The sequence below is a fragment of the Cyprinodon variegatus genome, unplaced genomic scaffold (genome assembly GCF_000732505.1).
Source record: "Cyprinodon variegatus isolate N-32 unplaced genomic scaffold, C_variegatus-1.0 Scaffold139, whole genome shotgun sequence".
NCBI classification, from domain to species: domain Eukaryota; kingdom Metazoa; phylum Chordata; class Actinopteri; order Cyprinodontiformes; family Cyprinodontidae; genus Cyprinodon; species Cyprinodon variegatus.
In genome coordinates this window covers 376,575-392,035 of record NW_015150592.1, presented here as the reverse complement: position 1 = coordinate 392,035, position 15,461 = coordinate 376,575, and the positions used below count along the sequence as shown (strand labels likewise).

The following is a 15,461-nucleotide window of genomic DNA, read 5'->3' as shown; positions in this document are numbered from 1 at the left end:
TTAAGATCCGAATGGGTGTTTACATGGACGCCAATCGGAATGGCGATCGGCAAAAACCACCTCTCTCATTCGGAATTAAATTTAGATCCGATCGGACCGAATTGGATTAGAATCTTCAGTTTGATATGTTTACATGAAACATTTTTGATCTGATCAGGCCTTCAATCCGATTAGTTGTGTCCATGTAAACGTAGCTATTGACAAAAACTCACACCTATGACTAGTCATGTTTTAGTCTTCAAAGATCCATGTTTAGCTCGTCAGTTTTTGTTATCGTCATGAAAAAAAAACGTCAACAAATTTCCTAAAGTTGCATTTTTCTGATACAGGGTTAGAAACGTAATTAAATGTTTTCACAGAGGTCTGAAAATTGGCCACATATAATAAGTATTATTAACAAACACACATTAAAATTAAATTTCAACAAAAAAAATCCAAATAAGCATCAAGATCTGCCATTTGAATCCAGCTTATGTTGCAGTTGGTTGAATTGAATCTATCTAAAGATACCACCTGACTTGGAGGAGGATTTGACCGTGTACTGTAGCCCTTCCTGTACCTGATCAAACGTGGTGATCAGGTAGAATGAATACTGTCAGTGTTTAATGGTGTGTTTGCAGCTTTGTTTCATTATTTTTCTTTTGCTGCTTCAGTGAGTTTTCTTTTCTCAAATATCATCCATCCAGACAGAGATTCTTTCTTCAAATATCCTTCCTGTCCACTGTCCAAAAAATGTGGATATTAAGCACTGATTTTATATATTTTTTACATTTAGAGGGGAAAAAAACTACTCTGAACCACATTTTCTGTGAGACAGTGATCCAACCTTGTCGCTCTAAGTATGTAAACATTCAAACTTGCACGTGTTACCCTCTGAAATCCCTCGGGAGCCATTGCTGACAACTAGAGCCGACCAGCTCTTGCATCTCTGTTGTGACACCTCTCTTCCTCTCGCCACAGTGACCTCGAGCAAGCAACAGGCACGTCACTTCACAGATGGATATGTTTACACTGAAACTGTGATTTGTTTTAGCATTCAGCCTGGATTGGATTGCCACAACATGAAAGCTACGGCTTCAGCCCTGCATATGAACCTGCTATATTAGGCATGTGTGTTTGTGATGGATGTCTGAGACCCTAAATATAAGAAAAAGAAAAAAAAATGTTTTTTTTTTTTTTGCACTTTATTTTTTGCTTTAAAGAAACACATAGCATTGCATCTTGTTAAATTTTTTTTTTGTTTAGACACATCTGGTTAGTTATGTCAGGTAAACCAGCAGAACTAATGTATTAAAAGCTGTGCCCCTGGATTAGCAGACTGGGGTTTTGATTCCCCTGCATAAGAGGGACCATAGAGCTTGTTCCAACTATAGGGGATCACACTTCTCAGCCTCCCCAGTAAGGTCAATGCAAGGGTGCTGGATGGAAGGGTCCGCCTGATTGTCAAACCTGCTGTGGAACAGTAGACCAGCTGTACACCCTCTGCAGGGTGCTTGGGGGTTTACCCAATTAGCCCACATGTGCGTTTTGGACCTGAAGATGGCATTTGACCGTGTTGCTCATGTTGCTGTCTGGGGGCCACTTCAGGAGTACACCATCCGGTGTCTGTACAAGCAGAGCAGGAGGTAGGTCAGCATTAACACTGACCTGTTTCCAGTTCATGTTGGATTCCAACTCGGCTGCCCTCCATCACCCATCCTGTTTTTAACCTTTAATGACAGGATTTCTACTCCCAGCCAAGGGCTAGAGGGGGTCTGGTTTGGGAACTAGTGAATTGCATCCCTGTTTTTGGCAAATTACATGGTTCTGCGGGCTCCCTCCTGCCAAGACCTATAGCGTGTACTGGGGTGGTTTGCAGCCTGCAATGAGATTTGGCTCAACCAAATCTAAGGAAAACAGAAAAGGGGCCCTAAGATGTTCTATAAAATGCTAAAAATGAAAGGGAGCAATTCTCAGCCATATATGAAGCGGACAGGATGGAAATGAGCTACTCCAAGTCCTAGGCCACAGTTCTCGACCAGAAAAATATGGCTTGTCCCTTTCAGTTAGGAGGAGAGTTCCTGCCTCAATTGGAGGAGTTCAAGTATGTTGGGGTCATGTTCATGAACGGAGGAGAATGGAGCAGGAGATCAGAGACCGATCGGTGCTGCTGATATAACACAGATGCTGTCGGAATGAGCTTTCTCCGCTGGGTGGCTGAGCACTACCTTAGAAAAAGGGCAAGAAGCTTTGTCATCTGGGATAGGCTTGGAGTAGAGGCACTTCATATTGAAAGGAGCCAACTGAGGTGGCTCTAACATCTTTGTCCCTGTTCTCCTGGATACCTTCCTCGGTAGGTGTTCCAGGTATATTCCTCTCGAAGAAGGCCAAGAGGATGATTTGGGACATGCTGGACGGACTATGTCTCCTAGCTGGCACAGGAGTGCTTCTGGCTTCCCCCAACCAGAGCTGTAGGAGTTGTCTGTGGAGAGGGAAGTCTGGGAGACTGCTGGCACTGCTGCCCCTTCAATCAGGTCCCAGATGAAGTGGAAGATGACAAGTATGATTATTACTGGGGCACTCTTTGAATTGCAGTGTTCTTACAAGGCATTGAGTGTATTGACAAAAGTTCATCCTTAATCCATGGGGTTGAAAATGGACCTTAACAAAGGTGTAATGGATTGTTTATTATAATGGTGTAAAGTGGGTCTGAAAAAAAATCTGATTAATCAATTACTGAAATAATTGTCAACTAATTTAATCATTTATTAAACATTAACTGTAGTATAGAGACTCTAAAACATGCCTTTAGCTGACAGAGCAACCCACTTGGAGTAATAATTATATTAAAATTACATAAAAAATACGTAAATATTTGGCATTTAAGATAAAAATCTTTTTCGTCTGTCAATATGCTCTTTCCAGAACTCCATTGGTGGAAAAGTTTGATTCACCTGGTTTAATTTGATAAAAATTCTTCTTTAAGGAACCTTTGGCTATCAAATTAATAATTGAAAAAATTATTGACAGATTAATCAAGTTGCAAAATAATCATTAGTTGCAGCCCTAGTGTAAATTTAAAGTCATTGACCATTGAGAGGAGTAGGGCTTAAAAAGGAAGAAAAAAAAGGATAGGATTGTGAATGTAAAGAATTTTAAAGGCTTTTAGAAATAAAGAGTAGAATTGTCAAACAGACTAACTTTTTTTCCGCATCACTTAAGTACTCTTACAAAACTGTTTTCTGAGGAAACTGCAGTGTGGAGGCTAGGAACAGAGCTCCAAACATTCTCAAACCCTCTAAATACATTTAAATAGCAAAGCTCTCATCAGAAGAATGCCAACAGCAGCAAACAGACTCCAAAATGACACACTGAAGTCCCTCACATGTTTTATTTATCTAACTGAGTGCCGTGTCACTCATTGTAGTCTAAAGTCTTGTTTAGCTTATCATATCAAAAGTACCAAACTGATCTCTGTACACCTAAACAAGTCATACCCAGCCTCATTCTGATCTTAAATCTGCAGCTCTGGGTATTTTACAATAACAGGGATTAAAAACTCAAGCTAGATTTTTGGAATGATAAGCTTTTAGGTTATACAGACTATTCTGTAGATTGTATCTTCTTCCAGAAATGTCAGATGGAATTGTTCAGAATCTCGTGTTTTGGCCCCTTTCTACTGCTGCACAAGTTGATGTTTTGAGAGCAGTATAAAAAAAAGAAGAAAAAAGATATTATGAAAGGAGACTTGTGTCAGTTTAGATATCATGAGACGGTTTTCTCTCAGCAGTCACAGTCAGTAGTCTGTTACTGCACTACTGTTTTCTATCTATGTATTAATTCTGTTTTTGTAAAAACATATAAATCTCTGCTCACCAAATTTATACTATTTCACCAATGACTTAATCTAATTGTTTTGTTCTTCCAGCCACCATTATTTTAAATGAGCTAAACTGGACAGATGCCTTGGATGATGTTTTCCGGAAAAACAAAGAGGAAGATGAGTCACTGCTATGGCAGGTATTTGGCTCTGCAACTGGACTGGCTCGGTATTACCCAGGTAAGCCCACTTAAGTCCAGACTGATGAATACAGACAAGCAGAATTTTTTAAATGATGGCTTTCTTCTTATATGAAAAAAATAAAAAAAGGAGAAAAAAATGTTTGAATGCTGTTTATTATATTTCTTAAAGACATGGACAGTTCTAAACAAGAGCCAATAGGGGTCAGTGCCCCTGTAGAACTGATCCTGTCCCTTGTTGCTGCCCCTCAACTTATCAACCAATTATTTTAGTTGCCTATTTCATGGTAAAGATTTTGTTTTACTTTAGGTTGATAAAACAATAATTTACAAACATAAACAGTCATGAAAAGACTGCATCCCCAGCTATAGTATATAGAGAAATAAGAATCCTTCAGAACTTCAAAATAAGAATTGCTTAAAAACTCAGATTGAAGGATTTGGTGTCTTTACAGTATTTTATCAGACTGCTCAATAAAAATCTACACGGGACCTAAAAAAAGAAATGGCTGTGGTGACGATGGTGATGATAATAATAATTATAATAATAATTGTATGGAAATGGTTTGGCTTTATCCATATGCAAAAAGTGCAAGGCAGCTTGAAGGAATTAATTACAACTTGCTTGAAATTGTTCATCACTGACATGATATTGTCAGTTGTAAACTTTTTAGTCTAACATTTATATTTGCAATTCCTATGTGTCATGTAATAAACCAATATTGTATTAATAAAATAAAAACACAGAATCTCGCAGTATAGTGAGTGTGTGGCCATATATTTCTTACCTCGTCAGACAGTGTAAGGCCAGTTTCCCAGGACGAGGCTATACTGTGGGGACTTACAGTATAGCCTTGTGTTTTATTGCAGCCGCTCGAGGGAAGGTCCTCTTCTTGGGTTGGTGGTTCAGTTTTGAATGAAGTTATGAAATGAGTTTAGGTTAGGGTTAGGAATATGTTGTTAAAGGGTAAGGTTCTGGGTTAAGCCATACAGTTAATGCAAAATGAATGTAAGTCAATGGAAATAGGGGTGAGTGATGATGCATTTAATTTAGAACAAATCAGATCGATCTTAAAAAAAAAATGGCCTAAGCTTAATGCAAAAGTTTTAATCCATTCATTATAATGAAGGACTGAAATGATAGAATTGCATTTTAAATGAAGTTGTGTTAAATCCATTTTATTTTGGTTGAGCCCGAAGAACTTGACTGTGAAGTAAACACTTTACTCTGCCAACTTACAGCCTCCCCCTGGATCGACAAGAGAAGTGCGCCTGACAAGATTGACCTGTATGACGTACGCAGGCGACCTTGGTGAGCTCATCGGCCGAGTTATAGAAAGTCATGCAGATACGCACAAATGCTTGTTAGTTAAAAATATTGTTGTCTTTCATAATTCAGTGACATCAAATCTGCTTTCTAGTGGAGTCTAGTCTGAGAAGATTTAATACAGCTTTATGGCCCTGAGAATAAAATTTATTTTACGGCCTTTTTATGTGTGTTCTCCAATTTCTCTGTTTGTTTCTTGTATTACTCACCAGGTACATTCAGGGGGCGGCGTCACCCAAGGACATGCTGATCCTGGTAGATGCGTGAGTGACAACCTTATGATTCATATATTACAGTCAGATTGGATTTTCTGTGACACGCCAGGAGGCCCCGATGCTAACTCTGAGCAGCTTCATCCCGCTGGGCAGCGGGGCACTAAGCTCATGTGTGACACTGACTAACAAAAAGCAGCCAGAGCACTGGCCAGCCTCATTATTTGCAGTCCAGTCATTTCCTACAGTGATTTAAGGCTGGAACTTTGAGTTTATTATAACCTCAAGGTCCATGAAGGACTCCTAGAGCAATACAAGAGTTGATAGTTGTTCTTTCTAACTGGAGATCTAAGCATTATTTTAAAAACATGTTTTAATAAAAACACATTTCATTTATAAAATGATTTACACAAAAATAACAACTCCCTCAGCTGTATACCAACTCCCTCAGATCATATATGGCAAAAAAATAAATTGCTGTATATGATCTGACTTATATCCAATCAGTTTTGTAAGGCGTGGATGATTATGCAGGAATGGATGCACAAGTGGACCCATTTACCCTGGGCAATAAATGTGTACAAACTGATTAGTTGCAGCTTAAGTGGAAACAATTTAAAATCTACTTAAAAAGGAAGTCTGATCCCTGCAGTTCAGTCAGAAAAATGATTACGTATTTCGGTCTTGTTTCTGGTAATTATTTAAAATCTATTGGTCATCTTTTAGAAAATCAGTGACACTCATACAGTTGTTTTAAGAAATAATTTTTCCAAAATGTGACTCATGTTCAAAAATGTACAATGTCACTCTGGGAAGAAGGAATATTTCCCTGCTGTTTAACAAGATAGGTGCACAAAAGCCTTAAACATTTTTTTCCTTATAGAGAAATTCTGAACCCAAATTGTCATAATTTTGGTCTTTTTCTACAGTAGCGACAATTGAAAAAGGAAAAAAATGACTCCTTCATATCACCTATTGTATGAGGAGACAAGATAAATTCACTGGCTTCATCGAACAATTCCATTTTCTTTGTAAATGTTACTAGTTATCTGACTACTGTACATTACTGAGCTGCTGATTTCTTGCAGCCATTCTGTGTTGTAAAGATCAAGAAACCTGTGCAGTATTTGACTTGCATATTTCTGTTTAATTTTGAAAGCAGTTAATAAATTACAGCAAATACTACAGCTACATTTATAAAGTTGTTTATGCGAAATAATCCCAATTATTCTTTGTGTAAATTTGTTGGTGGTGCCCCAGGTTTTTGGGATTGCAACTGGGATGTTTTTTAATAAATTTGTTAATTAGTAAATAAAGATTTTTATAAATCGTTAATTGCAGCCCTATTACTAACGATTATTTTGCAAATTGATTAATCTGTTAATTATATTTTTGATTAATTAACTAATGAACAGATAGCCAAAGATTGCTTAAAGAATACTTTTTGCGAAATTAAACCAGGTGAAACTTTTACCCATGTAATGACTACTACTTGTTGACCATTATTTCAATCATATTTAATCATGATTAATTAATTAATTAATTAATTAACCATTTTTTTATTTTAGCCCTAATATAACATTTTTTAGACAGAAAAGATACTGTAATAATATTTTTTTATTAATTTATTTTATGGATTTTGTCAGAACACTGACAGTGTCCTTGATTTGTTTTGAAAATGATTGTATTGACATTGTAATTGGTGTGATGTCAAAATATTTTCTCACATTTGGATTTAGTTTTTCTAATCAATGAAATGATAGCAAATCACTTAGACTCCATGGCCAGACAATACCTTACAATTTACTTCTAAAATTAATTCAGTCTGTGTTAAAACTATAGGTAGAAATTCCAGTTGCACATATTCTGTGCTTTTAAATCAGTGCTTAATTGTAAATAGATGTTGCCAAATTGTAAACCTCAATATCTAAGAGTTTAACCTTTGTCGATCCATCGATACAATTTCTATGCTGGAAATCTACCTGTATACCGTAGTTCTAGAGTTGAGTTCTGTACTTGCTTAAGAGTTTCGTTTACAAGCTTCTGTCTGTCTATAAAAAGAAATAATTTCTGTTTTGTTGGATGTTACTTTAGATTAAGTCAAACTTGCATGTGTTTCGGGCATCAACTTACATTTTTCTTTAACAATTTCTTTACCACAGGAGTGGAAGTGTTTCTGGTCTCACCCTTAAACTGATCAAACAATCCGTCCACAAGATGCTGGAGACCCTCTCTGATGATGACTTTGTAAACGTGGTTTCTGTGAGTACTCACATCAATGTAGTGATGGCATTTTTATTTCCCAGTTGCATGTTTTTATAAAAACATATGATCAAACACATTTAATTTAAGGAAAAGGGATTAGAGCATTTTTTAGCAAATATTTCAGTTTACCAGAAAGCTAAGCTTTCTAAACCTACCTGGTCTATTTAAAAAAGTAATCACCAGTTAATAGAATCTGAATTTCCTTTAATGGCAAAGATTATGTCCACAAGCAAGGAGCTTTACTTGGGTTTCATTGGTTCACAGAAGACTTCAAATATGTATATACACTTCAGAAGAAATAAAATTACTAAAATAAACATTATGTACATGCATGTGTATGTATAGCTGTTTCTTATGAAAGCCTCAGGGAAGAAAATGTGTGTTCTTTTTTTTTTTTTTACATATAGCACTTTGTAGACCTTACCTTAAGGTTAAAGTGTGGACAAATTTGCTTACAGAATTTGTTGTATCTGCAGAGAATTTAGCAACTCTTTCCTGACTGTACCCTGTACAGGCCTTGGATGGAGTGAAGGTCAGTCTGGATGATTCTCTTTGCAGGCCCAGTTGTTCATTGGAGTCTGTACCTGTTCTACTTTATGAACAAGCCAAACACAACAGGTATAGATGTAGGAACTCTTGTAAAATGGCCGTTCTGGGAGCTTATTCTTAAGTTGCTTCAAGAGTTACAGTCTCTGCTCGGCTTTCTTATAAATATTGTCTATGCTTGAGAACCATCTGTGGTCCAAAGACAAAATGGTGCGTGGTACGAGGTCCACTGTAGACGGTGTTTTTGAGGATGGTGAGTGGAATGGAGTTGGTGTGTTCTTGGAATTTCTTTGGGTGGAACACTTTAAGCATAAAGGGATCCTCACACAACTCAGAAGAATTGAAGCAAGGCGACATGTCAGTCGGTCCTGGAGGCTTGTCAGCAACTGACCAATCAGGGATAGAGATTTGTCCTCAAGTAAAGGGGCTCACTTTGACAAAACTGCCAGGATTTTGCATTTGAAGGGAAAGTGAAAATAGGCATTTTGTCAAAAAACATCTAATAAAAGGCTAAATGTTGTCAGAGGGAAGCATGCAATTCAGAAATGCTTAAACCCAAAGTACCTAGACTGAGAAACACAGTTCTACAGTTTTATCAAAACCATAAAGGAGACTTAGAAAATATAAAATATGGACAAAAGCCTGCTACTTATCACATAACCAGCTCTACACAACAGTTCTCAATGGAAGCTACCATTTGTTAATTTTAGTCATGATTAAATCAGTTCCTCATCTTTAGTTTGGAAACAGCTTAAGTTGCTAAATTAATTTCAAACTCTCAGTGTGCTGCCATTGGCTTCTGAAATTCATACACAGCCAGATTATACTGATTAAAAACATGCTTCAGATTTTCACCCTGTCATATCTATACTGTATTCACTCACAGCCATTTTGGTTGGCTTGCCTTCCTCTGGGCTATCTTACAGTTGGCTCCATGTCAATTAAGGATCTGAGGGATGTTGGAGCCATTTTGTCAGCTTAGTTTCTCAGGCAGAAGAGGGAAAACACCATCAGGTCCTGGAGCTTTTTAAAACTTTCTGCAGTGATCTTAAGTGTAGGCAGGGGGTCTTTGGGGCAAAAGGGTATGTTTGTGGAGTTGTTGAAGGGTCTGTTTATAGACCTTCTATGTGGGTGTGTAGGAATGGATTGGGAGCTTTTTTATTTTTTACCTCTAGGGAAAAAAGCTGTTGAGGTCGCCAACCTCGATAGAGCAGGAAGATGAACTCCTGTAATAAGTGATGTTGTTGCGTCATTACCTAATAGCTGTTCATGGTTCTCATTGTAGCTTCTCGTAACATTACCGTTCTATTTTTTTATATTTTTCTTACCTGTAAGCTGTTCTTATTGATCACATGCTGCTTCCTTGGATGTGAAGAGAATCATGGTTATTAATTCCTTGCATTTCGAAAAAAAACAGTAGTGAGTTTTTACATCACTCTGCAGGAATCTTCTTTGGCAGATTTCTATTAATTCTGTAACACGGGAGGGATTTCAAGCATAATTGACAAGTTTAAAGTTGTTAACTGCTGGTGAGCTTTTTTTGGTGGGGCTCTCACTGTTCCGTTTAGTTGTAGATATACATTATTGCAATCCGTTTTTAGAACAAAGGTTTGACAACTTTAAATCACATTAAATTCCAGAATGATGTTTTGCTTTTGCAATCTGATGCCCTACACTGTGTTGCCAGACAGGTTCTGTTTAAATTGTTTGTTTTTTTTCCAGTGTTTTTATTCAGGGTGTCTGAAAAGGAGGACACTTAGGTCACCCTATTTTATTGTCATTACACTGTCACAAGTACAGAGCAACGAAGCTCATCCCGTTGGTGAGCAGTGGGCAGCCATCGTGGTGCGCCCGGGAGTAGTGTTGGGTTAAGGGTCTTACCCAGAGAACCACAGTGGCAGTCTGTGGGAGTGGGGCTTGAACCCACAACCTCAGGATTCCAAGTTCTATGGCCTAAACTAAAACTGCAAAAAACGACCAATTGGTTTTTATTGTTGAAAATGTAAATTGTGTTGTTCCATTGGGAAAGTATCTTACTATCTCAATTCAAGAAAAAATACTCTATTTTAAGAAAAAAATTACTTAGATTTATATTTTAGATACTAGATACTTTAGATTTTTATTTTTTGCAGTGTATATCAAGGGGTGAATTGCTTTTCTATGTAGATTGTGGTTGGTTTGGATTTTTTTTCATTAATAAAATCATCAAAAGTGTAAACAAAAACCTTTTTGTATTTTCTCAGGCTATCTTTATGTAGTATAAATGTTTTTGTTTAAAAAGATAAAAGCAGAAGATCTCTGTAGGTGATACAAATATGTCTTACTTTTCACTGCCATTTACGTTAACTGTAGGTTTTATCAAATGGCCATCGAGAAGGATGCCCAAGTCCAAGTATGTCTGAGTGAGAAAAAATGTTCAATTCAAACCCTGAAAGCCGCTTTAAACCCTTTGCAAAATAAATCAACGCTGTGTCCCTCTGCCACATTTTAACTCTATGGGATGGAATGGAAAATGCCTTCCTTGGCAAATTGCGATTTGATAGAGATCTCAAGTACCAAAGGTTTCCTGGTATTCGAACTGAGGAAGCCTTCATCCATCACAATTTAAAGCTCCAATGACTGCCAGCCAAAGCATTTCTGCTCCAGAGCTATATTACTTTTATAAAGAAAAATAACAGTTCAAAGGGTGAACATTTTCCTCCAGTTCACAATGTTTGTGAGCTGTTGCCCAGACAAATTGGAGGCAATTGTGCAGATTTGGTTTGATACAGAAATCGCTATAGTGTCAAACATCTGAACACTAATTACTGTTTCTGCAGTAAATGTAACTGTTTTCCTCTTTTTGCAATCTACCTATGGCTTATTCCTCTTAAAAGCCTTTTTTGTGTAACAAGAATATAAAAGCTACTTTAAAAAGCCTTCAATTTAGGCTCATCTAGATGCTTTATTTAGGAAGTGCACATTGTTTGATCAGTATTGTTACACTATAGGATCTTGTAGTGAGCTCCTGCGCTCTATACATACTGCCATCAAAGCATGCAACATCTCAGCTTAATGCATCCCTCCAGTTTCTTGGCTCAGAGTAGGTTGTGTACTAGGATCCAACATTCGCTCTCCAGCAACTCCTTTATCCTAATTGCTTCTTCTTTGTCCTCCCTGCAGTCCCTTCTCATGTCTGGGAACTTAAATTTGCTTTCCAAATTATCCATGGATAACATTTTGTTTCACGTATTAAAGAAACTGGATTGTGTTTGTTTTTGTTTGTGTGGAACACTGGAAAATGGTCTTTTGTCATAATCTGTTTTATGTTCTTGGGTTTGGTCCAAGTACTGATGTGATACTATTCAGCATGGCCCTGAGTTAATTCATACTTTGCTTTCAATCAATCATATTAAAACTAATAAACCAAAAAGCATTTTTATCTTTTCTGCAATGACTTTTATAGATTTTAATGCACTTAGTATTTAAAGGAGATGGTTCTTAAGATTCTAATTTCAGTTAAACCTTTTTTATTAATTTAATTGTTAGTCTGGTTGTGATTAGTAGTAATTGATACAGCCCTCAACCACAAGATGTGTTGCCTTTCAGGTTGAACTATTTAGAAACATTTGTCTTTGTTAGAGTACAGCTACAAAGTTTAGTTTAAACTAATTAATTTGGATTATATATATAATAGACCAACACAAGGTGGAATTTTAAACTAAAGTAGAAGGAAAGAGATGAATTATTTTCAAAGATTTCTTTGTGCAAAAATATAAAAGATAATATTATTAATAATATAAGGTCTTTCAGTGCACGGTTTTGCCATATCTGGAGACTATCATCTTTGACCTTTCATCTTTAAGAAATGGATTACATGCAGTCATTTTCAATAGTATCTATGAACATCAATTTCATCTCTTGCTGCAAACAGGTATTCTTCCAATATTGGTTTTGTCATTGGCAGTCTAACATGTTTTAGATGCTCCCTTGAATTGGCAGATTCAGATTGTACATTTTGTTTGTATTTGATTCTAGATGTTGGAGTATGTTAAATGCTTTGAAGTTGACATAAGATCACATATTTTCTAAAAATATAAACCAAGGAAAACTGAGAAGAATTGGGTGTATTAGTCATAAATTTTTTTTATTATAATACATAAGAAATAGTTACTTGTGTAGGTCAGAGATTTTTTTCTGTTTAGACTGTAATGATAATTGGATATTCAAAAAGATCCCCAAAACAGATGCTAAGTACTAATGAGCCATTTCTAAACCCAATAGATGCTGTGTGTTTGTGTGTGGATTGACTCTCTTCACTCTGTTCCCCAACATTAGCAATTCACCAGTATTAACTTTGAGTTACTTTATATATGTAGTGTTCATTTAACTAGTTCTCCTCCTATAAGTATTAAGCTCTTTGTTTTTGCTCTTTTTTACCTCCATGTGCCACTGTTTTCACATTCCTTCAATCTTTCCTTCAAATCCTTCCTTTTGTTCTTTTAGCTTCCTTCGGTCTGTGAACTTTGATTACATTTACCCTATTTTTTCATTTTATACATGTCAGTTTGTGTTAGTATGTAGATCTCTTGAACATGGTTGTCTGCCATTGTTGGATTTTACGTTTAACTGCCATTTCAATCTTTCACCCTACTTATAGTTTATCATATATGTTTAAGGGACACTGTAACAAAGGAAAAAAACAACACATATTTAATAGAAAATATGTGCAAGTGCCTTCCCTGTTCTTCCCGTCAACCCTCCTTCCCTTATCCACCTGTAGTTCAACAAAACCGCCAAGCCTGTAGCATGCTTTGAGCACCTGGTGCAGGCCAATGTGAGGAACAAAAGGATCCTGAAGGATGCTGTGCAGAAGCTTAAAGCTGAGGGCATCACCAACTACACCAGTGGCTTTGAGCTTGCCTTCGCACAGCTTGCACAGGTAAAGTGTGTGTGGACTTTATTCACTTGCTACATGGTGCCTTTAAGTGGTGGCTGATATATTTTTATGTAACACCCATTTCCTTTGAAAACACAAGAGTTGGTGATACGCAGTGGCTGTAAAAGGTCTATACACCTCTGCTAAAATGCCAGATTTTTCTCTAAAACAAAATAAAACCAGAACAAATCTTTTCTGATTATTTCCATATCGAATATGACCTCCAACCTCTAAAACTAAAGTGAAAAATGAATTAAAATCAATAGAGCTTTATGATTAAATAACTTTGCCTTTCCCTGTATGTATGCCCAGATTTATTAGTGCTTTGGTTATGACCCTGCCTTAATAAAGCTAAATAAATTACTGTTCTAACCACCACTTCTGAAGAGGTCTGGTATTGAACTATTCATTAGATCTGGGTCTTTTTATGAAGTGGAATTTCTTAAGTCTCCAGGAGCTGATGTCCTGTACGTTTAAGTTGGTCCCCCTAAACCAATATGTCAGGGAACCACATTTTGGCTGTATTATATTCATGTGTTTTTGGTATACATCCATCAATGTAACAAATCATGGTTTGACAAAATGTATCTGGTCTTCCCTGTAAAAACCCTTTAATACTGCATTTCAGTTTGCAAAGGCATCTCCCATGTATATCCCTGAAACTATCACAGTATCAGCTTTATTCTTATTTTGCTTATGGCTGCCCTATTAGGCCCGGCATACGCTATACAATACTTTCCATCTGTACAATGAAATCAATGAACACTGATGCGATCTACCTGCTCCAACTGCACGTCCAAAAACCTCACGTCGGACTCAGCGCTGAGAGATGGTGCTGGTCAGACTTGTCAATCTGGAAGAAGAAGAGCTCCCTTGTTTGCACATGCACAGTGCTTGAGGTCCTGGTATATCATAAGAGCTGACTGAATTTCAAACATGTTTGATTTTCTCCCAACCTTACATTTCCTGACTGGGAGGTGATCGTGAGAGGCTGATCACCCCTCGTTACCCGCTATATGCTACACGACACAGCACACACGATGAGGCTGAAAGTGGGCCTGATCAAAAGACATTCTTGAGAATTCGCCTTAAAAAGGGCAAAAACATGTACAGTTTATGCCTGGCTTAACTAAAAAAAAATCTTTCTTTTTGTGATGATATAGATGTTGACTTTGGTTTGTCATGCCAAAAGTTATTGGTTGGCTAAAATGTAAATGCTAGAACTCTTAAAGTTTTCAGAACTGTTAATCTCTAAACTTTGACTAAAGTCCTTGTAGTTCCAGCTAAAAAAAATAGCTGCCCTAAATCACGTTTTTTGTATGGTAAAATTTTATCTCACGCTTTTTCGAACCCTACAACATGTTTTTGGAAAACAATATGGCAAATTTTTTTTAACCACCTGTCACTTGAACTGCACAGCAGCTCTTAATGCTGCCATAGACCTATATTGCAACTTCCCTGTCTAGTTCCCTGTTTTACTCATTTCATTGTGGCACCATATATTCTACATTTGGGGAGACTGTCTTCACTTTGTACATTGATTCACATAATGCCTTGGCAATCTTTGGCCTCCTTTTTTCTGATGGAAAGGGTTTATACAGATTCTCCCAATGCTTTAAAAACTGCCTTTGCTTTGCTGTGAAAACAAAGGAATAAAACCAAAAATCTGAACTTTGAGATGATAAAAATAAACACTTTAAATATGCTGAATGTTTAACCTGATCAAATTCTGAACACAGGACTTTATTTTGAGTTGTTTAACCAGAGGTGTTTTATAATTTTTAGACCCTTTTTATAAATTATCTTTGCATGAGTGAACTCATGTTCACTCACCATCCTAAATTTCTAATAAAGGCGAATAATCTGACATAATGTGTTCCTACTGAGTTAGTATTTGTCGCCCTCAACTGGTTCTTTGTGATATTGCACTTTCTCTACATGCACATTGATCATTTCTCAAGCATCAATGCAGCAGCTTTACTGAGCAAATTTAAGAGTTATTGCTTTTGTTTTGACCAGGCCAATGTGTCGAGGGCCAACTGTAACAGGATTATAATGCTGTTCACTGATGGAGGAGAAGAGAGAGCGGAGGAGATCTTTCAGAAATACAACCCTAAGCAAGAGGTAGGACTTTATTTGCTTTCACCTCAGTAAAATTTTGTCATCAGCCCTTTCGGCATGTTTGATTTAGTCT

The 15,461-nt window shown here is 36.9% G+C and overlaps 1 protein-coding gene across 2 annotated transcripts in view; it reads left to right on the top strand.

The window, feature by feature from the left end:
* Nucleotides 1-15,461, top strand: part of LOC107085985 (voltage-dependent calcium channel subunit alpha-2/delta-1-like) — a 113,393-nt gene that overhangs the window by 57,921 nt on the left and 40,011 nt on the right. For both annotated transcript variants that reach the window (XM_015376693.1, XM_015376691.1), the window contains exons 7-12: nt 3,908-4,039; nt 5,242-5,311; nt 5,539-5,589; nt 7,701-7,800; nt 13,112-13,270; nt 15,287-15,391. In XM_015376693.1, coding sequence (XP_015232179.1) covers nt 3,908-4,039; nt 5,242-5,311; nt 5,539-5,589; nt 7,701-7,800; nt 13,112-13,270; nt 15,287-15,391 — 617 coding nt within the window. The remainder of the gene's footprint in view (nt 1-3,907; nt 4,040-5,241; nt 5,312-5,538; nt 5,590-7,700; nt 7,801-13,111; nt 13,271-15,286; nt 15,392-15,461) is intronic.